This window comes from Eupeodes corollae, chromosome X (genome assembly GCF_945859685.1).
Source record: "Eupeodes corollae chromosome X, idEupCoro1.1, whole genome shotgun sequence".
NCBI lineage: Eukaryota > Metazoa > Arthropoda > Insecta > Diptera > Syrphidae > Eupeodes > Eupeodes corollae.
Genome location: NC_079150.1, coordinates 5,002,352 through 5,027,740, shown reverse-complemented (window position 1 = coordinate 5,027,740; position 25,389 = coordinate 5,002,352). Strand labels below are relative to the sequence as shown.

General features: G+C 31.3%; 2 protein-coding genes across 10 annotated transcripts; both read right to left on the bottom strand.

The window, feature by feature from the left end:
- Nucleotides 1-13: 13 nt before the first annotated feature.
- LOC129953243 (procathepsin L) lies at nucleotides 14-7,493 on the bottom strand. Its single transcript, XM_056066205.1, has 6 exons — nucleotides 7,278-7,493; nucleotides 6,832-6,984; nucleotides 6,521-6,771; nucleotides 6,215-6,350; nucleotides 4,194-4,354; nucleotides 14-223 (listed from the first exon to the last, which is right to left on the bottom strand). Exons 1-6 carry the CDS (start codon nucleotides 7,392-7,394, stop codon nucleotides 28-30), a joined length of 1,014 nt encoding a protein of 337 aa, XP_055922180.1. The 5' UTR covers nucleotides 7,395-7,493; the 3' UTR covers nucleotides 14-27.
- Nucleotides 7,494-9,591: 2,098 nt separating this feature from the next.
- On the bottom strand, nucleotides 9,592-23,006 carry LOC129953202 (CTTNBP2 N-terminal-like protein). 9 transcript variants are annotated; one of them, XM_056066129.1, is made up of 9 exons: nucleotides 22,872-23,006; nucleotides 22,382-22,806; nucleotides 21,933-22,236; nucleotides 21,696-21,868; nucleotides 20,810-21,627; nucleotides 13,958-14,100; nucleotides 13,746-13,838; nucleotides 13,570-13,676; nucleotides 9,592-12,053 (listed from the first exon to the last, which is right to left on the bottom strand). In XM_056066129.1, the coding sequence occupies exons 3-9, from the start codon at nucleotides 22,018-22,020 to the stop codon at nucleotides 11,595-11,597; spliced, it is 1,881 nt and encodes a 626-aa protein (XP_055922104.1). In that variant the 5' UTR covers nucleotides 22,021-22,236; nucleotides 22,382-22,806; nucleotides 22,872-23,006; the 3' UTR covers nucleotides 9,592-11,594. The 9 variants fall into 9 exon arrangements, with proteins under 9 accessions (XP_055922104.1, XP_055922109.1, XP_055922108.1 ...); XM_056066134.1 differs by having other exon boundaries at nucleotides 22,382-22,632; nucleotides 22,965-22,981; XM_056066133.1 differs by having other exon boundaries at nucleotides 22,859-22,964.
- Between the last annotated feature and the right edge of the window lie 2,383 nt (nucleotides 23,007-25,389).

Sequence of the window (25,389 nt, the reverse complement as noted above, 5' to 3'; positions counted from 1 at the left end):
TACAAATTCAAAACGGTTATTTGTGTTTCAAACAACTGAATATGCTGCATAATTGGCTATTCCGCAAACATTTCTACCCTTCCGTATTCGCATGTAACCATCCTCGCCCCATTGGTCACCCCACCAGTTTTTGAGAATCCAATAATCTCGTCCATAGCCTACCACAAGCATCGCATGGTTAACGGATCCAGATGAGCAATCTTCATCATCATATATGCCGTCACTGTAAAACAGGAATTTATGAGAAAAGCTTTATGATAATATAAATATGGAACGGGATAATAGCCGTGTTTTATTGTCAAAATAATCCAATCCGGATCAGATCAAGATATTAAAACAGCTCGGACATCATAATTAAAATATAGTATGTGAGCGGAATTGTCTTTCGATAATTTCCGTTTCTATGCAATGCACAATGTCACCTAATTTTTGGATCACAAAAATAGATAAAGCATAAAGGAGATATCTAGCTAGGGACCGAGCTAGATGGAGAAGTTTGTTAAGTAAGGCCCTAGTTCACATAGAACTGTACAGCCACCTTAACTAAGTAAGTAAGTTAGTTTATAGCTAGCTTCAAACTACGACCAGAAACCCACCATAAGTGCATGTGTTAGTTGTTAGTAAGAAAATAATACAATTATAGCCTAGCACATGAACAAAACACAAAACATAATTAACATTTATCATGAAATATTACATAACAAAACTAAAATTAAGACGTTTACGTTAGTGGAGCAATGGTTCTTCATTCTTCCCATAGATCGAATGTACGCAGGTGATGAGTTCCGCTTCGCTTATTCAAATTTACATAAGATAGCAAATGAGGTGCATCAATTTCATTAATGAGTTTATGGAGAAATATTAAGTCATTATCTATTAATACTCCATTGATGGAGAGATTGCATTTGAAGAAGCAGACTACGATGTTCATAGGGAGGCAGATAAGGAGGATCATTCCAAGGAAGACCCTTTAGGGCAAAGCGATTGAAATTATGTTGAATTGATTCAATGCGTTCGAAATAGTGAATCCATACTTGCGAAGCATATTTAAGATAAGGACGAACATGGCAATTGTACAAAGAAAGAGTAACGTAGGGATCATTGAACTCCTTTGCATATCGTTTTTTAAAACCAAGCTTAGAAATTGACTTATTGACAATTGAATTAATGTTATGTGTAAATTCTAATTGGAAACAGAAATGAAAACATAAATCTTTAAATGTAGAGACGCGACAGAGTTTTTGCTGTAATGGTCAATAATCAAATACACTTCCGATCGGTTGAGGGCAAGGATATTTTTCCCACACCAAAATGTGATACTATCAATGTTGGCTTGCAAAAGAATACGATCATAGGTGGACTTTATAATTTTAAAAATCTTCATGTCATTAGCAAAAATGAGAACTTCAATTGAGCGTGGACATGACGATAAGTCAGTCGTTAATAGATTTCTAAATTTTACCTAAGAAAAATGGTGGAAAACCAAGAACTTTAAGTTAAAATAAAATAATTCCTAGGCTAAGTTCGTCAAAAGCTTTAGAAAAGTCAATGTATGAACATATGTTTGAGAATGTGAGGAGGTTTGCAAAAGGTTGATCCTTTTTTTACAAAAGCATGTTGGTGTTCACAAATGAGTTTCTTACTAAAAATGCTACACTTTTACAAACAACTTGTTTAAACAATTTAGAAATGCAAGAGATCTTTGCAATGGACCTGTAGTTTGTTATATCCGCCTTGTTACCTTTCTTGTAAATTGGTGTAGAAATGACTTCTTCCATGTACTGGAAATATGTCTGTTTTTAGAGAAATTTTGAATACGAACGTAAGGGATTCAACTTAAGCATTACTACACTTTTTAATACTATCGGGGGAATACCATCGGGACCGGCTAAGCAGTCATTATTCAACATAGATAAAAGATCAAGGACCGTATTCTATAGCACAGGGTTGTGACTACAGCTAGTTTGTAAGGATTATGAAAATATACTTCAGCAACTGCTTCGGGGCTCTCAACAAATGACTTAAGAAAATTTGTTGCAAAAGCGTTACATATATTAAGAGTTTTATCTTATGAAAGGTTCTTGTTAGAAAAGTTAACTGGAAAGCCATCTGATTTTTTTTTTGTTTACAGCTTTTCAAATTTGTTTATTATTCTTTTTTAAAGAGGTGCCAGTAACAGTAACTAATACTAAATTAGAACGAGAGTTAAAGAGTTCAACATAAAAAGAGAAGCTGATACAGAGTTTTAAGGTAAGTTTATCATTTCTTTTGTAACACAGTAAACGAAATTTTTTCGTGTACCAAGGGTGTCTAAAGCTTGTACTTCTTGATTTCTTTAAAGGGTTTATTCTTTTCCAAACAATAGTTAAGGATCTTATAAAAATTTGAAACTGATTCATCAATATTAGAAAATGGTTAAATCTTCAGACAACTGTAAATTAGCTCTTCTGAAATCAAAATTATATAAGTTATCAAAGGAATTACTATGTTCAGTAAGTTGACTACTTATGTAAGTCAAGAAAATGTCCAAAGGGGGTGATATTTATCAATATTTATAATTCCTGATGTAAAGTTCTAGAACAAGAGTACTAATAGCGTCAGATAAAAATACTGAGAATTCGATTTTTTGAGTTTTTAATACAGTTGTTTGCTGTTAGTCAGTAAGAAGAATTTTATCGAGAAAAGATAGTTCCAATTGTGAAGAAGAAAGACAGGTCTTGACGCACAATTCGTCGTCAGGTGGAAGCCAGTCAATGAGTGGTAAATTAAAATCACCTAAAAGTAAAATATTGGTATCAGAGCAGGACAAATTGATAAGAGAGTCTAATCTATAATGCCAAGAAGAGTTCGCTAAAAACAGACTCCAAACTTTTTGGATGTAAACGTTTAAAATGAAAATCGTCTTAGTCTGTACCATTATTCTTACACAGAGCAGTTCAATTGATAGTTCAAATGGAAAAGATACAAAAGAAGAGAAATGTGTTGTTTTTACCGCTATGAGAACACCTTCACCTTAATCCTTCGCTTTACCAACATGACGATCGTTTTTGTAAACTTCGAACTCTTGGCTGAAAAGATCTGTATCGGAAAAGCTTAATTAAAGCTTATTAGATAATATCTATATCACATAATGTAAATCGCAAAACGTAGTTTGTCTTTGTAAGGAATCTGTCCTTTAAACAAGGCTAAAACATCAAGTTATTATATTGCAAAAATATAGAAATAATGTTGAAAAAGCGAATTTTTAAAGTTTGAGCAGATAGTCAAAATCGAATTTTGAGTTCGAAATCAAATCTTAAAATTTACTCTAGAACTTACTATTCCAGCGTTAAATTTAAGACTTCTCAAAACTTTATACAAAGTCCAATTAAGACTTATATACAACTAAAGGAATTTTCCAGAGATGAAGTAATTTACTAAATGATTAAAACTACCTAAAAGACAACAGTGCAAAATATTAAACGATTTAGTGAAATGTTAAAGCCATTTTCAACAGTTTAGTAAGCTTATTTTCTCTTAACAGTTTGCTTAAGTTTAAATCGCGGAATGGCTTCTATAACTTTTAGCAATTTGCTAAATCCATATGTCATCTGACTATTATTCTTATAAGATCCGTGGATGGAATTTAGTCCAATAAGCAGTTTGGAACTCTAATTAATAGGCCCGTTTAAGAGTATTAACATGTTTGGATAATCACATTTTTAGCTTAGTAAATTACTAGAAAAAAAATTTACAATTTACTTTACAAAATTTAGCGCCAGTGTTTCGTAATTTGCAAAATTATCATAAAATTTATTGTTAAGGTATATGTTGTGTATTATCTAAGCCTTAAAAACAAATTTGTTGGTTATCTTTATAAATTGTAAGCCCGGAAATGATTGTGCATTTATATATTTTGTTATACACTGAGGATGTATAGATAAAAAGATATATTTTATTGTACAGTTTTAAGAGCCAACAAACTTTTATTGTTAACTAAAAATCAAAAGTTTACTGCTGGACCACGTGACCATTTATACCTAAAGTTATTACTGCAAATTATCAACTGCACTTAAACCAACAATTTTAAAATAGATTTTATGACTTTGTGTTTTAGGAAAAAATTGTGATAACTACTTTTCTTTTGTGTTGCATTGAAAATGTCACTCACAATACATTTGCGGAAAGAAATGGATATTTCGAAATATATTTACCTATAAAGTTGGAATGTTCTTGGTGCTGCATTAATAGAAACAGCTACTGGTCCAATATGAGCAACCGCTGCTTGAATTGCTTTCTCATCTTTTGTTGGCATTATTGCCCAAGACGTGACATTAACAACCGCTAATTCTGGCACAAATTGACATTTGCCTTTCTAGGAAAGAAAAGCAAATTCAAATGGTATTTATAATTTCTGGACAAGATTTTACTTTGGTATCAAATAAAAGGTGACGTAAAGCTTGTTATTATGAGTTCAATTCAAAACCATTTATGGAGAAGGTGATAAAATGAATGTAAGTCTGAAGTTGTTTTATTGCAACATAAAGGTTTTATCAACAAAAACATCTACACCATGTCACAAACATTTGCATGCATTTTGAAAGCCATTTTTTAAATTTAAATATTTATTAACAACATAAGATAGTAACGTTTTCTAAAACACCACAAACATAAAACTAACTAAAAGAAGACGTAAAATAAATTTCGCAAAAGTCTACATACGATTATTATCACCGAAAATACCACAATGAATGAAGGCAAATATCATAAAATGTCTGACAGGAAAGAAATCTCATCCGAATTACGTTATAAGATTTTAAAAAAAAGAAGGCTTAAATGGCGTAAAATTGTTAAAAGTTTGAATTAATCTAATACCTTAATTCAGACCATCATAAAAAACTGAAACGGGTTACTACGATAGTTTAAAAAAAAGTGGACGGCCGAGGAAGTTGGATGATCCGAGGAACATTGTGGAAAAGTTATTGAGAATTCAAAGAAATTGCACTTCATAGGATGGTTTGCCATGTTCGATCAAAACTTAACCATCCCCCACAATCGCTTGACCTTAATGCCAGCGCCTACATATATGCAACATCTAATGCTCAAAACTGTTTTAGGCGAAAAATGGTTCAAAATTCACTCGAAGCTACCCGAAAATTAGGTCATTTAATGTCATCAATGAAAGCAAATGGTTACAAAAAACCTTACTGAAAGCTGTAAATCTATTACCAAGTAAGTATTTAGACATTTTTTTGAGTGCCAAAACCGGTCTCGTATAACCTCTTTCTTTTTCAGACTTCTTATAATTTGGTGAAGAAATCGGAAATATTTAAATTAAAAAATCTTATTTTGACTAATTATTTATTTAAAAAATAATCAAATTTGAAATCGTATGCAGACTTTGTGAAATGGTGTGAACACAAAAATAAGACATTCAAAAAGTACCACATCATTTCTAAGGACGAAAATTTAGACTCTAGGATACAAAATACCATATTTTCAAAATTGGTGTCTAATAAAAGGTAACGTTTTAAAATCAAAATCAGTTATGCGAAAACTGAGATATTTGAACTTGAAGTAAAGACATCATTGCGATTTTTCGCCAAAATAATTGTGTATATATTTTGTGACATACCAACGGAATACATAAAATGTTGATTTAAAAAAAAACTTATTTTTTGTGTTTTGCCAAATTCTGGCGTTTTTTTTTTATAAAATAAACAAAAATACCTCTCATTGGATATCAAAATTATTATCTTGTCTTTTGCAACGCTCAATATATAAATATTTATTTCGGCGAAAAATATAAAGCTGTTTTTACTACTCCTAGTTTGACCTTTAAATATCTCAGCTTTCCTATAAAAGATTTCAAAGGTTTTGCCAATCACATTACCAGCTGAACCTTACCTTTTATTTGGTGTCAAATTTAACCGCATACACTCTTGGGCAAGGCTCCTTAATGAAATGGACACGCCCATTATTTAATACACATGATTTTAATCATGATAAATACACAAGAAGCAAACGTACAAGGAATTAAATCAGACTAATCAGAATTTTTTGATAATTTCGATGAAATACAGAAATGCACTTTTACACTATCAATGGTTTGCCAAGATGTAGTCTTGTCACCTTTCATTTGATACCAAACTTAATCCTGTAAGCCCTTGGATTTTGTAAAATGGAAATTGCCTTTAATATTATTTTATCCAAAGGTTTAAAAAAAATAACTTACTTTTCCTGTATATTTGTAATCATTTGATCTCATTATACCTCCAGTAGCTTCAAGATATCTTAAGGTATTACGCAAAGATCCACCAGTACAACCTTGATTACCAAATTTTACACTGCAATCAACAATTTGCTGGGGGCTAGTAGTAAAAAAGTAAAATAGTAAAAAAATAAATAGAATCAGATGTGAAAATGTCTTAGGAATATTTTTAATCGAATCAGAACAGCTAATCTCAGATTCAAATACTTTTTCATGGAAATATAGTTACTTAAAGTTTAAAGGCAATAACCGTTAATAATTGTTACATACCTTAAGCTTAATATTTTCCCAGTTCTTTTGAAGACTTGGCCTTCAATGCTTTGGGCAATGCTGTAGGCATAGCATGATCCACATGTTCCCTGATTATTTGACTTTGTGACAAAGCCTTTCTCCCTCCAATCTAAACTTTCAGGGGTACTATCCATGAGAGGTGATCCAACAATGTCCGAAATAAAGTCAAGCGCATCGAAACGTCTACTTTTTACTAATCTGAGAAACTGTTTCAAATACGAACCACTGTTCTGTAAATATTTCAAAAAATTAATATTAAAAGAGAGAAGATTAATATCTAAAGTTCTTACCAAGTCGGCTAGATTGTTTGCCCTCAAACGGTATGACTTCTTTCCACTTTTATACAAGTCATTGTGCTCTCGAATAGTTTTTAAATTTTTTTGATAGGCTATGCGTCCACGGAATTCGTCATAGGAATGAGCATATGTCTTATTTCTATGACCCTTGTCAAAAACATACAAAAAAAGCTTAGTCATCGATCGTGAATTTGACTTATTAAACTGATATTTGTTTGACATTATTTAATTATTATTGAAACATTCAATATTCTACTAAAACTCTTCCAGCCTTCATAAAAATATGAGTAACTAATTAACTTCGAAACAAGAAACCAATACTTACCGATTTAAATGAATTCAAACTTTTCATTAAACTTTAAAAAAAAACGAACAGGACCAAAATTTCGAAAACTCTTCCCAAAATTTTAAGCCCAAAAATCTTCACTTGGTCTACTCACCTTAAATTCATCAAAACTATCGAATTCAATCACTCGACCATCTTCTTCAAGGAATCCTATTGTTAAGTGAACTGAAACTAACACCCCCGTCAAGACATACAACAATTTAAAAGACATTGTAAACAGTCGTACACGAAGAGTATCAGTTGTTGTTGATTTCGAAACAAAACCTACGACACTAAGTACGGCAGCGCACAAAAATAAAATTGTGCTGCATCTGGGTATGATGAATGAATGACAAGGTGACAACCTTGCTAACGTACATTACCAACAAAACAGTCAGCATTTGGTCAGATGTTAAGGTTCTGTTTTACAATTCGAAAAATGTTTGCTTACTCAACATAAAAATTTAGTTAGCAATGAAAATAAGCTTAATAAGTTGGAAGTAACTTCAGACTTTCTTAAAACAGTAAACAACGATTTATTAAAAAAAAAGATAACATTGATGTTTTTTGTTTAATTTTTAAGTGTAATTTATTTACTAAATGAATGACCGGTTCCAATTAAATGTGACAGCGTATGAATATTAGGTTGGTTGGTTTTGGTATGAAAACATTTTGTGTTTTCTTAAAAACGTAATGGGCCGCGGTCTAAAAGTGAATCCAAAATGTTTTTTGAATTCAACCATACCATACCAAGTCATTTGAAATTTAAACATATATTATGTAGGTACATAAAAAAGCCTTATTCAAAAGTATCTTCTTTAGAAAAAACATACCTTAGGCCAGCTTAGCAATACATTTTATAAATCAATTTAAAAGCAACCTTTGAAATATACACTCACTAAAGAATCTGGCTTCCGAGGAGCATATACAAATGTTTGTATGCAAGTAAGTCTAGTCAATGAACCAAGCTCAGAATATATGGGACATACTGCAGTGTCGAGGGGGAAAGCTTCCAACGCAGGGAAATGCAAAACTCCTTAAATGAAAAGGGTATTTGTTGTATTTGGATGTGATGAAACTGCTGTCAACACAGGATTTAAATGAAATGTAATATGAGATCCCTAGGACCAAAATTAAAAAAACTATTACAGTGGTTCATCTGCCAACTACATGCTAATGAACATATGTACATTGATTCAATTATCCGAGCATCTTGATGCAACTGGACCCCGAAGATTTATAAGAGCAATTGGAAATAATTTAAAGGATTGTGAGATTCTGCCTTTAAATACAAATTAATTCGGTGACTCAACAGTGTCACAACTATCAACCATTTCTGTGTGCTAGTTATTTTAGGATGGATCATATCTCTTTCGGATTTGTACCACCATTCGCTCTGGACATTGCCTCGGAAATATTTTTGGAAAAATTGTTCATAATCATTGTTAACTCGAAAAACAAAATCACCTAATTTTTAAATGAATTACGTCACAAGGTTGGTTGTTATTTCCTGATGAAATGAATAAACTAAAAATACGTTTTAAACACTTTAAAGGTTTAGTTGGTAACTTTAAAAGATTCGGATTTGTTACTGTTAATTTTTTAGTGAATTGCAACATTAAGGCTTATTAATATATATCCACGAGTCTATGTCAAGTATTCCGATAAAATTAAAATTTTCTGAACTAGAATTCTTTATTTTTGCTTAGCACATAATTTCATCACCGAAACTCAAAATATAGTTACAAAAAACTCACAGTGCTCTTACCTGAAAAATCCAACAAACCTAAACTGACAAAAAAAGGTTTACAAGAAACATACTTTTCGAAAAAAAGACAATATATTTTTTCTAGTATGTAACGTAATATTTATTGTTTCTTAATTCATTTCATTTCATTTTTTTTATTTAATTTTTTCTCTTTAATTTTATTTTATGTAATAATTCCTTATACGAAATATTTGTTTATATTAGTAACATTCACGGCTCTTTACATATACATTTAATCATAATTATTTAGCAGTTAATATATATTCTGAAATTATTTTAAAAATAATTTATACTAAAAAGAATAATATATATAAAGTAATTAATTTATTATTGACTTCACAATAGTTGCAATTGTTTTATTTTTATTTGGAAATTACAATCATATAATTATATTTTAAGGGATGGCTGGCACAAGATGCGACGTATAGGTAAGGTGCGTAATTTGGGTCAAGAAAAGATCATATACGAAGGAGAATTCAAGTCTTCCCTTAAACTGCTTATCTTTTATAATGTTTTAAAGTTAAATGTTGCAATAAAATGGTATGGCCTTTGATCAAATTTATTGTATTTGTATTGCCTTGACCCAATTCTTGGCATCGCATACGAATCGTCCTGTACAGTTGCATACTTTTTAAATATTAAAACTTGCACAAAAGAAAACTTAAAAATAGAACTTTTTTATTTTAAAATAAATAATTCAAAACTTGAACAAAAAAAATACTTAAATTTAATTCTGGAAAGTTTAATAAGTTATATTTATTAAATTAAAACAAAACTGATTAAGAGTGAATACCAAGCACAATCTGACTTGTAAAAGTTGTTTCATTGTTTTCTTCAATTTTGTATCAAAGGTAAAATTATTTGCGGATAAAATAAAGTCAAAAATGCATGTCTGCTGGATTAACATGTATCAAGATTTCCTTACTTCAAAGAGAAGTTGATTACTATTTTTTTTGATATGGATAGAAGATCAAAACACAAAAGATGTTCCCGAATGAATATTTATGGGAAGTGCCAGTTTTGAAGACGAAAGAGTTTTATCTTCGCGGAGGCACTGCTTTTCATATTCAACCGAGAGACTGCGTTTAACCCGCTCTAGTTTTTTACGAAATTGTGTTGGCAGCAACATGTAAATCAACCGTAAATTAAGTTTAAAATTCAAATAAAATAAATGAGTAGTTATTTCAAAATCAAATCTATTGTTGGTTGTTTAGTGTTTATATTTTTAATTTAAGACTAAGGGAACTGAAGAAGCTGTTGATGAAGGAGTGTTGGGATCGAAATGCTGTATCTCACTCATATTTTAACACATGAATTTCTTTTTGGTCGATCCCAAAACATCTTGTTCGCATTTAAGATCTTAGATGTAATGTTTACTCTTTTTGTTACATTTCGACGATGGTAAAATTACGAAGGCAATTTTGAAAATGAAACAATTTGAGTCATGCAGCATTACCGCCAAACAGCATGACATAAAATGTTGATCATAGGGAATTTTGAAACACAGATTTTCGAACCCCTACTCACAAAAGTTGTTTTTTGTTGGTTGCAAAAAGTTTGTGAGTGGTATGCTTTTATTATTACTATATTTTTATAATTATACTTTTGTATTTATATGTTCATACAGGTTTATTAATCACTTGCACAAATGAATTATTTATTCTATTTCGTAATTAATGTATTTGCTTAATATTTTTTATTTAACATAATTTAGGCAGATGTGTTTTTTTTTTTTAAGATTGTATTTAATGTTTTGTTTATAAGTAATGTTACATCACAAAATATAAAACACAAATAAGGATTAATGGAATAAATGATTTGAGTCAGTTACTAGCATTTTTGTTTTTCTTCAAATTCAAATACAGTCGCGATTGGGCATAGTTTTTGAATTTGAAGGGCGAATGATAGTGAAATATAGTTTACAATAACAATGTTCGCTTCGTTTGGGTGATGACATTAGCTTTTAAACACCAACATACATTAGCAAAGTGTGTGAATGTGCAGCCTTATTAATAAACGCACTAGACGTTGTCTTATATGTGCAATATTTCATAGAAACATTATAAGCCAAACGCCTTTAGAGGTTGAATAGTACCTAAATAAAATTTGTTTAATACCGAAATTTGAATTTTATATGATAATAAATATTTTTTTTAAATTGATTAAAATTTGCTCCCATTTAGTTTAAAAAAAAAGAATATAATACCGAAGTAAAAACTAATCTCATACAAAAAAAAAAAAAACTAAAATGTTTTGGATTCTTTTGGCTTTTAATTTTTTTCAATCCTTAAAACACTCGGTACCCTTAAGCGGTCCAGTGATTGGACAAGAAAGATGGTGGCAAGCTATATTCTTATGACATGATAATGTAATACATTCTTCTTTTTAGTAATTTTGTGACATTTTTTTAAATAACTATTTATGAAACTATTCATCTTTGGCAAATTTTAATGAATAAGGCTGCTAGTGTTTTAAATGAAAGCGGTTGTTTATTTTAAAAGCCTCATATTTCTTAAAGCGCAAAAAATTCTAAATCCTTTTGTTTGTTTGTAGTATGTTAAATTAATTTGTATAATATATATATATATAAGTTCTTATGTAAAATCTGACTTAATTGTTTACACTCTTTCTATATCTTAAGTAAATTATTTGTATATTTATTTTTTATTTACTGTTATTAGCTGCCAATGAACCAGTTCGAGATATTGAGGGTTCACGTTTTGGTGGAACAACAGGTTTATTTGGCGGAATAGGTGGAGGGACGCCTCTTGTTCCCACTATTGCACTAGATGATATTGGTAATGGTGCTACCGTCACGCTAGCTATTATATTATTAATGGGAACAGCAACTAAATTTTGTGATGCCGCTGGTTGCCCAGTAATTAAAGGTGTTACTGCTGATGCTCCCGGATTGTGGGCAGTTGCTTGAATCGAACAAGTTGCATTGGCCATAGCTGCTGCGAGTATGGGTGACGTGATGGTATGTAGCTGCTGTTGTTGCGGCGATTGCTGCTGTTGTTGGATTGACTGTGTCAACTGAACTGAAGAAGATGTAACAGATGCTAATGGAGTGCGATGACTGACAGGTGGCAAAACCCCTAGCACACTGGTGGTTGTTCCTTGCTGTATAAAATTCATTATGTTTAAATGTTTATTGCTTTCTTAGGTATAAAGAACATAAATTGGTGCAAAGCTTCTTTGATTACTGTATAAAATTATAAACAAATTTAATAATGGTTTTTCATTTTGTTTTGCTTTATTCAGAATTGGTTATTATAAAAACATGAATTTGAGAAAGGCCCCTAAATTAATTTTTAAGATTGTTCATGGATTTTTTAATGTTTTTTGTTTTGGTTTTTATAGGTGTAATCAACGTGCATTTTTCTTAATGGCTTTTTAAAATAATTCATGGAAGTTTAAGATGTTTTTGGATTTTGTTTTGTTTTACTTAATAGTGTTTTTTATTCACACAAACATTTTTGGAGGGCATCTTGACTAATTTGTAAGATTTTTTTTTTGTTGAATAATAATTTTTGCTTTTCATAAATATAAACAACATAGATTTTAAATTGCCCAAACATAGAAGAATAAAAAGCTTCAAGATTGCTGTATAAAATAATTCTTGGAAGTTTAAGATATTTTTTTGTCATTTTTTGTTTCGCTTTATTGAAAACAATATTATTGGTTGCTATCCAAACTTGAATTGGGAATAAATAACTGCTTATAGAAGTGTTTTGGTTACGATCCAAAAATAAATTGGTGAAAGGCTTCTTCATTGATCCTTCTTTCATTTTTTGGTTTTTGTAATCTAAAAAACAAAACAAAAATCTGAAGTATTAAGAAATGACACATTTTTTTTCTTTGCCGAAAACTTCATTAGCCAGTTATATCTGGTGAAAGGCCACAGATGTAACTAATTGTTTAAAGCTCTACGAATTGTTTGAAAGCTTTCAAGAAGAATACAAAAGGCCGTGGGAATACCTGAGATTTAATAATTAAAAAAAAAAGCCATATTTACCAATGACAATAAATCGGACTACTTGAAACATTTAAATTCAATTGACAAATCTTAGTTATTATACAAAAGTTGTCTTGTTAATGTATTTGTTTCTAAGGATTCACAACAATTTAAATGTAATTACATTTTAAAGCAATAGATTTGGCCTAAGTCACAGTATACGTATGGACTTTTTTTTGAAGAAACAACTTTCTTGGAAGGCTGACCTATTGTCCTGTAACACACCTGACTCTGTATTGAATTTGTTTTTAGTAAAGGCATGTTTCTTATCTAAACTATCTTGCTATTAATGTTCATTTAACTGCACGGCAATAAATTTCCATTATATATAAAAAATGTATTTGGTTTTCGCAAAGAAAAGTAAAACATAAAGAAAATCTATAGCATACTCTTAATACTTAAAATTACAACCGATATTTTGTCGATTTCTATTATGTATAACCGAAATTGGTTTAAGAAAAATATATTCAGGTGTCTTAATTGCAAATTACCACAATGCTAAAGAGTATACAAAAAAATTATGAAATGATTATCAACTAAAATTATGAAAACAAGATGGTAAAGTCATGTTTATATGCATACAAAATAACAAAGGCACTTATTTGGATTCAAAAAATTTACCTTAGGTGGTGGCTGCTGCGTAGAACCAGTATTGGAATCTTCAATTATTATAACATTGGCCGCCCTTAGAGTCTGACTAGACGATATAGACCTTGCAATTCCAGTTGCTATTGATTTGAAGGAAAAACAATATTTATTTATTTAAACATTAAACAAGTTATAAAAATAAATTTTACTTGGGCCAGATACTGGAACACTGGATACTGTTGCAGTTGGTTGAACTATTTTTGCTATATTAACAAGAGATGATGGAGTTCCACATGAGTCATCTTTGTTTAAAAATAAAACATACAACATATTTCTTTTCTTTTTTTCCAATATACAATTTTTTTTAGTAATATGAATTGAAAGCAATTAAGAAAAAAATAATTTTTGAATGAAAACTTACCTCCCAATGTCTTTGATTTGGCTGAAACATTTGGGACAGGAACACTTTGTATTGTTTGCATTCGCTGTGGCAAAATGTTTGTCTTCTTTAGCACTTCATTTTCACCCTTCAAAAGAGCAACTTCTGTTTCAAGTTCTTTTATTCTGGAAAATAATTATTATAATAATGTTGTTATAATTTATCCTTTACACTGGCAGAAAATGTTAAATAATTACACAAAATGAAAACTTAAAGTACACTTATGTTAGCACTCTAATTTATAAAAGTACGGCTTTTCAAAGAAGCTTTTTATACTTTTTGAAGACTTTAATCGAAAACCAACAAATATTTTCAATGGTATAGGAAAGACAATCGCACCTTCCAATTGTTTGATTGGAAACAATATATATTAGACTGATACAAAAAAAATGACTGCGATTTCCAATGCAACTAACTTCTCGGTTTAAGATCGATGAAATACTACGTTTGTGCTAGTTTTAGCTTTTTAGATTGATATTTAGAAGAACTAAAGCCTTTACAAATGTTTAGTTTCATTATTACCATTACTTAATGCACCAAACAAAGGGTGTCAACAGAAACAGAGATCCTGTGTGATGATGGACAGAGGAGATAACTGCGCTGCCCCGGAAATATTAACAACTTCGACGCACAGTCACCGCCAGGGGTAGAAGTAGAAGAAACGCTGAGTCTATGCAGGACGCATTATTGAAGTTTAGAACCAAGAGATCTGAACAATACCTGTTGGCTATGGTGATATCTTCGCATAGTATTTATTTTGTTTAGAATTAAATATAATGAAATATATACAATAAATAAAACATTACCGTGCGTGACAGGGAGACAAGAGAAAGTTTGTATTTGTATTTGTATTTGTATTTATTTCATCAAGCAGAGTACAACTCTTACAGACTAATATGTATACTTATATGTAATATGTTAATAATAGAATAATATAAATAATAATTAAAAAATAAATAAATAAATAACAATTCCTTTTAGATAAATACAATGCGAAAACGAGAAACATTTTTAACGATTAAATAATAAAGTCATTTTCAGGTCTTTCATAAATACATCTCTTGAACAATTTGCAAAAATATCTATAAGGCCTATCACAGAATTTGTTTCTCTTATACAACGTGCAAATGGTTCGTTCATACTATAATTTCTTCTAAAGAAGTTCTCCCGTAAATGAAAATTTACACGTGTAATCCGGCAAGGAAAAAAGAAATTTATGCGCTCCAATAATTGAGGACAATTAGTACGATTATTAATTAAGTCTTTGATAAGCATTATACAAAAGTACTTTCTTCTAAGATCAAGTGTTTGAATATTAAAAAGCAGACATCTAGTAGCATAAGAGGGAACTTCAATAGACCAGTTCAATTTGATAAATAAAAATCTGGTAAATCTTCTTTGAACACCTTCCAGTCTTAAAGAGTGGATTTCATAATAAGGGTTCCAAATAATGCAGCAATAATCAAGAACTGGCCTAACTAGCGAAACGTATAATATTTTCAATGTGAAAGGATCAGAAAAATCCTTTGAGTTTCTTCGTATGAATCCAACCATTTTGTTTGCCTTATTAACAACATAATCAATGTGACTCGAAAAAGAAAAACGTTCATCCAAAATAACTCCAAGATCTTTCTTAACAAATACTCTTTCAAGGACTATATTGTTAATAGTGTAATTGAAAATGATGGGCGACATTTTCCGATGACAAGTGAAACTTTGACATTTTCCAACATTCAGAAACAATTTATTATCATCACACCATTTTGCCAGCTTGTGAAGATCTTCCTGAAGAAGAAGGCAGTCATTTGAAGATTTAATAGACCGGTATACTTTGACGTCATCAGCATACATCAGATTTTGTGAAAATTTAAAATTGGAGGGAATGTCATTAATGAAAAGGATGAAAATCAACGGTCCAATATGGCTTCCTTGAGGAACACCTGAAGTAACAGAAATTTGTTTGGATAAATGTGTTCCAATTTTAACATACTGAACACGATTTTTCAAATAAGAAGAAATCCATTTGATGAAGCAAGAATGAAAGCCAAGTTTCGATAGCTTAAAAATCAGGATCTCATGGTTTACCCTATCAAATGCTTTAGCAAAATCTGTGAATATAATGTCTGTTTGCAAGCTGTTTTCAAAACCATTAACTACCGAGTCACATAAAACTGCAAGATTTGTTGTTGTAGACCTACCGGCAATAAAACCATGTTGAGAATCAGAGATTATGTTTTTAATAGTATAACTCAATTTTTGGGAGACTAACTTTTCAAACAATTTTGGAATCACTGAAAGTTTACATATTGGTCTATAGTTCATTACATTCTGTTTGGGCCCAGATTTGTGTATGGGAGATATATATGATATCTTCCAATTATTCAAAAAAGTTCCAGTCAATAAGGATTTATTGAAAATCAAGCATAGTGGTAGTGATATTGAAATAGCACAGTTTTTTAACACAACAGGAACCATTCCATCTGGTCCTGCGCTTTTATTAGTGTCCAAATTTAATAACGCATCAAAAACATCTGCTTCATCAAAAATCATGTGTCCTATATCAACCACATCAACCGGTGAAAAGGGAGGAAGTTCACATGAATTTGGAATTGAGTAGACAGATTTGAAATAATCAGCAAAAAAATTACATATAACATTCAAGTCACTGGAAATGCTTCCAGAATATTCCATACAGTTTGGAAGACCAGTGGTTTTTCTTTTAGTGTTTATAAATTTCCAAAATTGTTTACTATCTGATTTTATTTTAGATTCCACTGATAAAATATAATTGTTATAAAGAAATTCATTTAGACTGTTAAAATCTCTATGGCATTCTAAATAGTTTTGGCGGAGGATAACATTATTTTTATCAAGCTTATGCAATTTATACGCTTTATTTTTTCTGTTTTTAAGGTTTGTAAGCCTTTTATTAAACCATGGTAGTTTTGAGCTAGACCGGGCTGATTTTTTGGGAATGAATAAATCACGAGATTCATTTAAATAACTACAAAATAATTCAAACGCTTGATCTAAGCTTAAATCGACCAAAATCATATTCCATGGAATTGATGACAAAAAATTGTTTATTTCAACGAAATTTGCACGTTTATAATCGAAAAAATACTCTGTACTATCAGAAGATTCTTTTATATATGTTAAAAATTTACATTCAATAGAAAGGCATAAGTGATGAATTGAATTTTGAACAACAGGGAATTCATTCTCTTCGATATAAGCTTCATATTCCTTGTCAATAAAAACTAAGTCTAAAATACGATTAAGACTGTTATTTAAACTATTTACTTGAACTAAATCAAATTGACTGTAAAAGTCTATAACTTCGGATTCAATTTCGGTGACAACTTTAAACGGCACTAAGTGCTTATCATCATGATCAAGTTTCCAGCTTATATTTCCAAGATTGAAATCACCTAAGATCATAACATGGTCAGAAATACTTAAATTATTTAAAAACGAATGACAATTTTCTAAATGCAATTTATACATGTCTAAAGAACTTCCTGGGCGAATATAACTTACACTTATATAAAAATTACAGTTTCTTTGAAATGATATCTTAACAATCAATTGATCGACATCCAAATTAAGAGGATTATTATCAGAAATAAGTTCTAACTGATTGACAACATAAATACTTTTTACAGCAATAATTACGCCACCACCTCTATCTAAACCTGTAGTAAGAGAACATCGATCTTTCCTAAATACTATAAATTGTTGACTATTAAATAATTCTGTAGTTAAATGATTTTCATTTAGCCAGGTTTCTGTTAAAACAATGATCTGATAATCTTGAGAAGCAAAATATACATACAATTTATTTAACTTTGTTCTTATTCCACCTACATTTTGATAATACACATTCAAATTTAAAGGACAAACAACATGACTATCGGCGAAATTATTTACAGCAGGGTCATCAGCAGCATCAACATCATCAGCAACAAAAACAACTTTATCATCGGCAACATTATCAACAGCAACTTTATCTGAATTTGAATCATTTACAACAGCAACAATATCAACAGCAACATCAGCAATTTCATTATCGGCATCAACATCATTAGCAACAAAAGCAAAAACATCATTGACAACATTATCTTCAGCAACTTCAACTGAATTTGTATCATTTACAACAGCAACAATATTAACATTATTCTTAGGTCCAGACAAAAAACCCATAAGACCAGCGATATTTTCGCTGGAAATTATACGTTTTTTGGTTTATAATCGAAAATTCGAACTTTCACACCATTTGGCCAAAAGTCATCACGACAAATGGAGTTTACGTATTCCAAAGGGCACCCAACTTTAAAGTTCACGAAACTGGGTTTATTTTCGACGGAAACATCACGATTTTGTCTTGTCAACAGACTAAAACAAGCGAAAAGTGTAGAGCATACATTCATTTTTTTAGCGATATATGTAACTATATGTTCCGGTGTTGTTGTTGCCTTAAAACTCGATACATGTAGCCATTTGCGCTTATAAAAAACCTGAAGACCAATATCCCCATCAACATTGCTATTATCACGAGGCTTATCAACAAAAGACACACTGTTTGTATTGTAAACAATAGACTCTTGCAAATCTTTATCTTGTATAGCATTAGCATCTTCTTCATGTACAGAATTGTTGCATTCATTTTTTTCTTCATTCAAATCCATTGCATTATTGCAATCACCATTGACGTCTACATCTTCGACCCCTTTTTCAGCGAGAGGAGCAATGATTGGCAAAATATGTGAATGACTCAAGCTCTTTTCAACATTAGCTTTGCTAGCTGATGGAGAGAGAACAGTAGGTTCGACTGCGTCATTACTCGAATTAACACCAACAGCATTTACTTCACTCTGATTGAGATCAGAGCGAGAAAGCAGTTTCACTCCAACCACTGCACAATTAGATGCAACTTCAGCTGCACCATCAGGTTTATTCCCAGTATTAACGAGTTGATCAATGACATTTTCTTTGCTCTGAGCGAGTGGAGAGTTTGAGAGTGAGAGCACTGAGTCATTTGATTGGGACGTAGATTTGACTCGTTTACCAGTTATAAGTCTGTTTGAGGGACCTGGGGACGGGGAGGGAGACAAAACACTGGGCCCAGCCGAGACGCGATTTAATGCAGGAGATGACTGTGCAAGAAAATTGTTTTTTATATGGTTAATCGGTTCGATGCCCTTTTTGATTCTTTGGTTTTTAGTATTTAGTCTCAAATCCCTACTTACATCTAGGAGAGCTTTGTCTTGAGTGTTAGTTTTTTGTGAATTTAGATTATGTTGATGATTCAATTTAAAATAATTTAATTCACTCAAAGACTCTTGTAGAAGTTTAAAATGTTTGTTAATTTTCTGAATGCACTCAACTAACGCAAAGCTTTTACAATTGTCACATTTCCAGATTAAGTTAGCATGGGACTTTAACAATTTAATTTCACTAGTTTTTAACAATGTACATTTGCAATGATAATTTGCCATACAAATGCCACAGCACACAACACTGCTTGGGACTATTGTAGTTTGGCACTTTAAACAAATAGAACTCATTATAAATGAAAAACATAAAGCTTTAAACGAAGCGTATGAGATGCAATCTCAATCGATTGTGATGCAATACTTGAAAGTTACAGCATTGAATGTTTTGCTAATGTTGATTCATTAGTTTTGGGAGGAACAACAAATTCAAAATTAAAAATGAAATGAAATATGAACGAATATTCAAATTTAACCATGGGTTGCCGTTCATAGAAATCAAACTTTAATTTTCAGGCTAGAAATATAAGATGCATTATATGGTATAATGTTCTTACACATTAGAAGCTTACTTATGTACGTTTATAGAATATATGTTATGGTGGTATTTTCAGGCTTATAAAACATCCTTAAAATTTCAATTGGGTGGTTTGGGTAAGTTTTTGAAATCAATGCAAATGTGAAACACTACAAAAATGTAATCGTTTTTCAAATACGACTTCCACAATTTAATTCATAAACAATACTACTTCTGAAAATAGAAACCTATAGACCAGCAATATAAAGAAGTGCAAAATATCCTATCGTTTCAGCAATGTGCTAGCTTAGAAATAATAAAAAATAGTAATTAAAAAATTATAATCGCATTCATCTTATTAATTTTCATTTCTTTGTAGTACCCGTGGCGAAATGGTTCGTGTGTAGGACTATAATGTCAGAGGTCATCGGTTTCATCCCTGGTCGAGCCGACTTAATTTTTAGTTTACTGTTTTTTTATTTATCATAATTATTATAATTTTGTTTATATAATGGGCGCACATAAGCATTACCATTATTATCATAACTAAAATAATTATTATCACAATTATCACAATTATCTTAGCTATCATAATAATTATTATTATCATTATTATTTCTATCATTTTTATAATTACCACCGTTATTACCATTATGATTATGATTATGACTATGATTATGATTATGATTATGATTATGATTATGATTATGATTATGATTATGATTATGATTATGATTATGATTATGATTATGATTATGATTATGATTATGATTATGATTATGATTATGATTATGATTATGATTATGATTATGATTATGATTATGATTATGATTATGATTATGATTATGATTATGATTATGATTATGATTATGATTATGATTATGATTATGATTATGATTATGATTATGATTATGATTATGATTATTATTATGATTATGATTATGATTACGATTATCATATCTGTACATTATTGTTACATGTACATTAATATTATTATTATTAATTAATTTGCTTTAATTTTTTAACAAGAAAAATATAACGAACCTTTTTTCCTCCTTAACGAGTGCCAGCCTCATAGTTTTGCGTTCGTTTTCGAATGATTTTGATTGCTTTTCCAATTCGGCTTCCATACGGAGTGACTTCTTACTCTCCTCCTCTAATCCCTCCGCTAAAGAATCCGAACGTTGTTTCTCCTCACTTAATATCTGAGCCAAATCCTCAGAACGCTTACCCTCTTCCGTGTATTTCATTAATATCTTCTTTCGTTCGGCTATCAATAACAATACAATTTGCTTCTGGCGACCACGTTCAAATTCCAGCGTCTCTTGTAGCTTCTTTATATCTTTTTCCAGTTTCTTAGATTGTGTTCGCTCCGCTTCAAGTTCTTGTTTCAGTTTGGTTCGTTCCATTTCCAAGCCATACGTTATATCATCACCCTGAGCGGTATCATGTTCATGTTTGCGTTTCTCTTCTTCGAGTTCTTGCAACATTCTCTGATTATTGTCCAACGAATCAGTCAATATGCTCACCATTCGAACGTGCGTGGCTCGTTGCTTATGGACCATCTGGTAGAGCGATTCCATTTGCTGTTCGATAATAACTCGGACTTCCATATCAGCTTGCACTGCTGCTGTTGATGATTGACGGCTTATTAAGTTTCCACCCAAAGCGATCTTATCACGAAACAGTGCAGCATGCGGATCAGTATGTTGAATAGGATTCGAACGAAGATGGGTAATAAAGTGTTTAACACGTTCGTTTCGCAATGCTGCTATCACCACTTCACGAGCTTGTAGCTCTCCTTCGAGGTAAACGAGCATTTTTATCAATTCACTTCGAGGCATGTCTGTTCGGGAGGATTTCTAAAATGATAAAATACAGACATTTATTCTAAAAGTTATGAACCACGCAAATTTTGTAGATGTATTACCTGATTATTTGCGGCTTTCATAGTAAGAAAATCAAATTTGCTGGCGAGGCCACTTGTACCGCCCATATTACCTCCAACCCCTCCCAAATCTCCAGAGCTGCATCCAACGACCCCAACATATCGAGCTGTACCGTGAGTGTTTTCATTTCCAAAAGGATCATTCTTATCGGAATCTACAAAACAAATCACAATTGTATGCTGTATTGTGAAACAGGAGCGCTCAGTTCTTCAACTCACCATAAGAATGTAAACTATTATCGCAGGACGAATTACTTAATTCACGTTCTGCTTTCACCGAATCACTACTATTCTGAGCCCCAGCCATGATTTTATATGATGTTCTCGTAAAAACTAGTGCTGTTCTTTAAGAAACCTTACGTTTCTACAGTTTTTCGCTACGTCCCTTCACCGACAACAAAATGTACAGCCTGGGCGATCCTTTGCCATTTATGCCAATCCTCTTAATATTTATTTGTCTTGTGTCTTGAAAATTTGCAATCGTGAATACAAATCCTAGTATTTAGGTGCTCCTCTATTAGTTCTAAGTAGAAAAAACCACAAACTAAAACTATACATCCCATATGCCAGAAAAATAACAACAAAAACAACCAAATAAATATTCCTTTATATTAGTTTTTCTTTTCTATTTTTTGTGATGTAAGTTTCTTGATATACAACACACAAACCTTTTCTTTTCTATCTTGTTTTCCTCTTGAATAAGATTTTATGGGAGAGCACAGAAAAATAAACATTACACGAATTTATTAATTAAAAATGTTTTTGTTTTGCTTTTTACAGTTAAGTATAGGGACAAACTCCGGATAGCAGGGTGAACACATACCGTTTACAGAAAATCGGCTCGACAAAGAAACCAAATAAAATATCAATATCCTGATGCCTTTCTTCGATTCCAAGAATCAAATCAAATAATTAATTTCTAAAACAATTAAGAATGAGATTTTTACAATCTTGTTTCAATAAAATTTACAAAAAAAATCTTTTTCTAGTCCTCCTCCTTCTGCTGCCGCTAACTGATGGTGCTTCAACTTTCGGCTTTGATATTTTGCAGTAGGTTTAAGTTTGTATTTATTATGAGTTCATTAGTTTTATACTAAATGAAAATAAAATTGAAATTCAATTTTTAAAAAGAAAAAGAAACAAACAGGATTCTCACACGGGTTAGCGTAAAATATGATTAAGACAAAAAAGTAAATTCATTTAATTTCCGAAACACCAGCCACACACACAAACAGACTTCAGAAGACAAACCCTAGAATTTAATGACTTTGACGTTCGTTCCTAATTTAGAGACGGCAGAAAAACAGCAGAAGGAAAGAGAACGGACATAATCAAATTTCACTGGTTTGGTTAGTAGCAAGAACCTAGGCATTCAATATATCAATATTGAGTATCTTTGCAAAAACAGTACGAACAGCCATCTTGTTTTGCCTCGAAGCGCCGAACAGCTGATGGACGAGTTGATTCTTTGGATGTGTGAAAAACGCATACATAAAATTAACTCCTTCTTTCTGCGCTTAAAGTGTTTTTTGAGAATCAAAATAAATCCGAATTTAGATTTCAATCCAGGTTCTATGGCTCGCTGCACTGGATTGAAAGATCAAGTTGAAAGTTGTGTTTTAATTCCCATCCCACACGAAACTTGTACAGCGGATTATTCGACACTAGCCCAACAATTCACACTGGTGACAAAAACGAACAACATATTTTACGCCATCTCTTGCTCGACTTGTGCTTACAGTAGAAATTTAGGACATCTATTGGTTTGGCTTCGAAGTAACGCTGCCCTCTATGATTAGGGCGAGTAAAAGTGGCTTAGTATGTATTTGCTTTTGCATTTGCATAATGCAGAAAAGTAGAGGGAGCCAGGTACATGTCAAAGCCCGATATAATTTTTTTTTTATTTCCTGTAAAATCTGAGTATGATTCAGTTCCTGGCCAGGTTATTAGACACACTTTAGATCTTATGCAAAATTGTAATTTCCAGCTATTTTAATCATGTTTTTTTTAATTTAATATTTTCAGTTTTTTTTGTTCTTTTTAATTTTGTATTTTTTTTTTCAATATTTTGTTGAACCTCCTTTTGCTTTAATAAGAGCCTCAATTCCTCGCGGCAAACTGTCAAAGCATGATTTGACTATTTCCTGCATTTTTGCGTGGTGATTTTACAAGTGAATTACTCTTTGAATAAGTTACCGCATCTTTAGCTACTTCCCTCTTCATCAGCTCCCACACGTTTTCCTGTTTCCCGGTCAGTCCAACAGAGGGATGTTTTCTTCCCTCAAATAAGTTTTAATGGCCCAGACTATGTGGCATGGAGCTCCATCTTGCACAAAAATGTAACCATACATCTATTTTTGAACGTTAAAAATATTGCGCAGAATCTAATAATTACAAAAATTCTGCAGTGCGTCTAATAATATGGCCAAGGACTGAAAGTTAAAGGTACTTTAAGTCCAAAACGCTTTAAAGTTGGGCGTGTTGGGAATATAAAACATAGAATTCCTTGTGTTCACTTATTTTAGCTGAAAATTCTGAAAACGTAATGACGTAAAAACGATTTGTCGAACTGAACATTTTGCCATTTCTCGACGTTACAAGGTCCCCAGAATCTTTATCAAACATTTTAAGACAGACGTCTGCGCGTGCGTGTGTACATACGTCCCACGTTCGGGAAGCTGTTTTGTCATTCATATCTCAAGAACCAGAAGAGATATCGACTATAAATAAATTTTGCTATACAGATAATAACACATAATGATGCAAAAACTGTAAAAAAAATTAGTGGGAGTTTTTTTTATCATAGCAATTTTAAAAAAAAAAAAGTGAAAATGACGGTTAAACCAAGATACCTCATGAATTAATTACGTAAGCGACTTGAATAAAATTTAACAAAAAAACAATAAAAAACTAATAAGAAATGGTTTTCAACTCAAGTTTTACGAGAACAAAGTAAGATATTGGGCCTTAACAATAATCAAAATTAAAGCTCACTTGAATATTTAACTGGGTTTTAAATATTTTGAAATACCAATAAACATTTTAATGGTTAGGATAAGGGCTAACGCCCAGTTAAATTTTATTCTGGGAAACTCAACTATAAACGGACATTAAACTTCATGGTTTGCATGTCAACAAATACTTTTTAAGTCACAAGAGTTGAGATTTGTTGTGATTGTTATCTGCTGATTGTTCGTGGCAATATTTTATAAAAAATTGTGATTTTGTTCTAATAAATATCCATCATTTTATAAATGGCTAAAAAACAAAATTTAAAACGGAGCAGATCGTCAATTAGAAAGATCACAATGTGGAGCTACTGAAATGATGGCAAGTTATTAAAAGCCAAAGCTATAGCCTGGCAAAATATTGCTGCAACGTTTGAGGCAAGTGGCTTTGAATTGACGCCGAAACAAGTAAGGGACTGATGGAGCCACTACAAGCAGGAGGCGCGGACCATTAAAATCAATTCAATCGATCTCAGAGAGAGAAACTGGTGGTGGAAAACCTCCTGAGGAACCTTATGAGATCGATTATGAATTTGCTGAAATTTTCACTCTCGAGTTTGGTGAAGATACCGCAGAATTTGATTGCAATGCAATATTGCTTGATAATTATTATGATGACAAGTAGAATATTATTATTATTATTATTTATTGAACTATACATAAATGTA

Bases quoted from the DNA above. Each gene is read 5' to 3' on its own strand.
- LOC129953202 (XM_056066129.1), bottom strand. From the start codon at position 22,020: ATGGCTGGGGCTCAGAATAGTAGTGATTCGGTGAAAGCAGAACGTGAA. The intron at 13,839-13,957 runs GTAAGTTTTCAT...TTTTAAACAAAG, and splicing joins CAAATCAAAGACATTGGGAG to ATGACTCATGTGGAACTCCA. The intron at 12,054-13,569 runs GTAAATTTTTTG...AATTTTATACAG, and splicing joins CGCAGCAGCCACCACCTAAG to CAAGGAACAACCACCAGTGT.
- LOC129953243 (XM_056066205.1), bottom strand. From the start codon at position 7,394: ATGTCTTTTAAATTGTTGTATGTCTTGACGGGGGTGTTAGTTTCAGTT. The intron at 6,351-6,520 runs GTATGTAACAAT...TTTTACTACTAG, and splicing joins GGGAAAATATTAAGCTTAAG to CCCCCAGCAAATTGTTGATT. The intron at 224-4,193 runs GTAAATATATTT...CCTGTTTTACAG, and splicing joins AGAACATTCCAACTTTATAG to TGACGGCATATATGATGATG.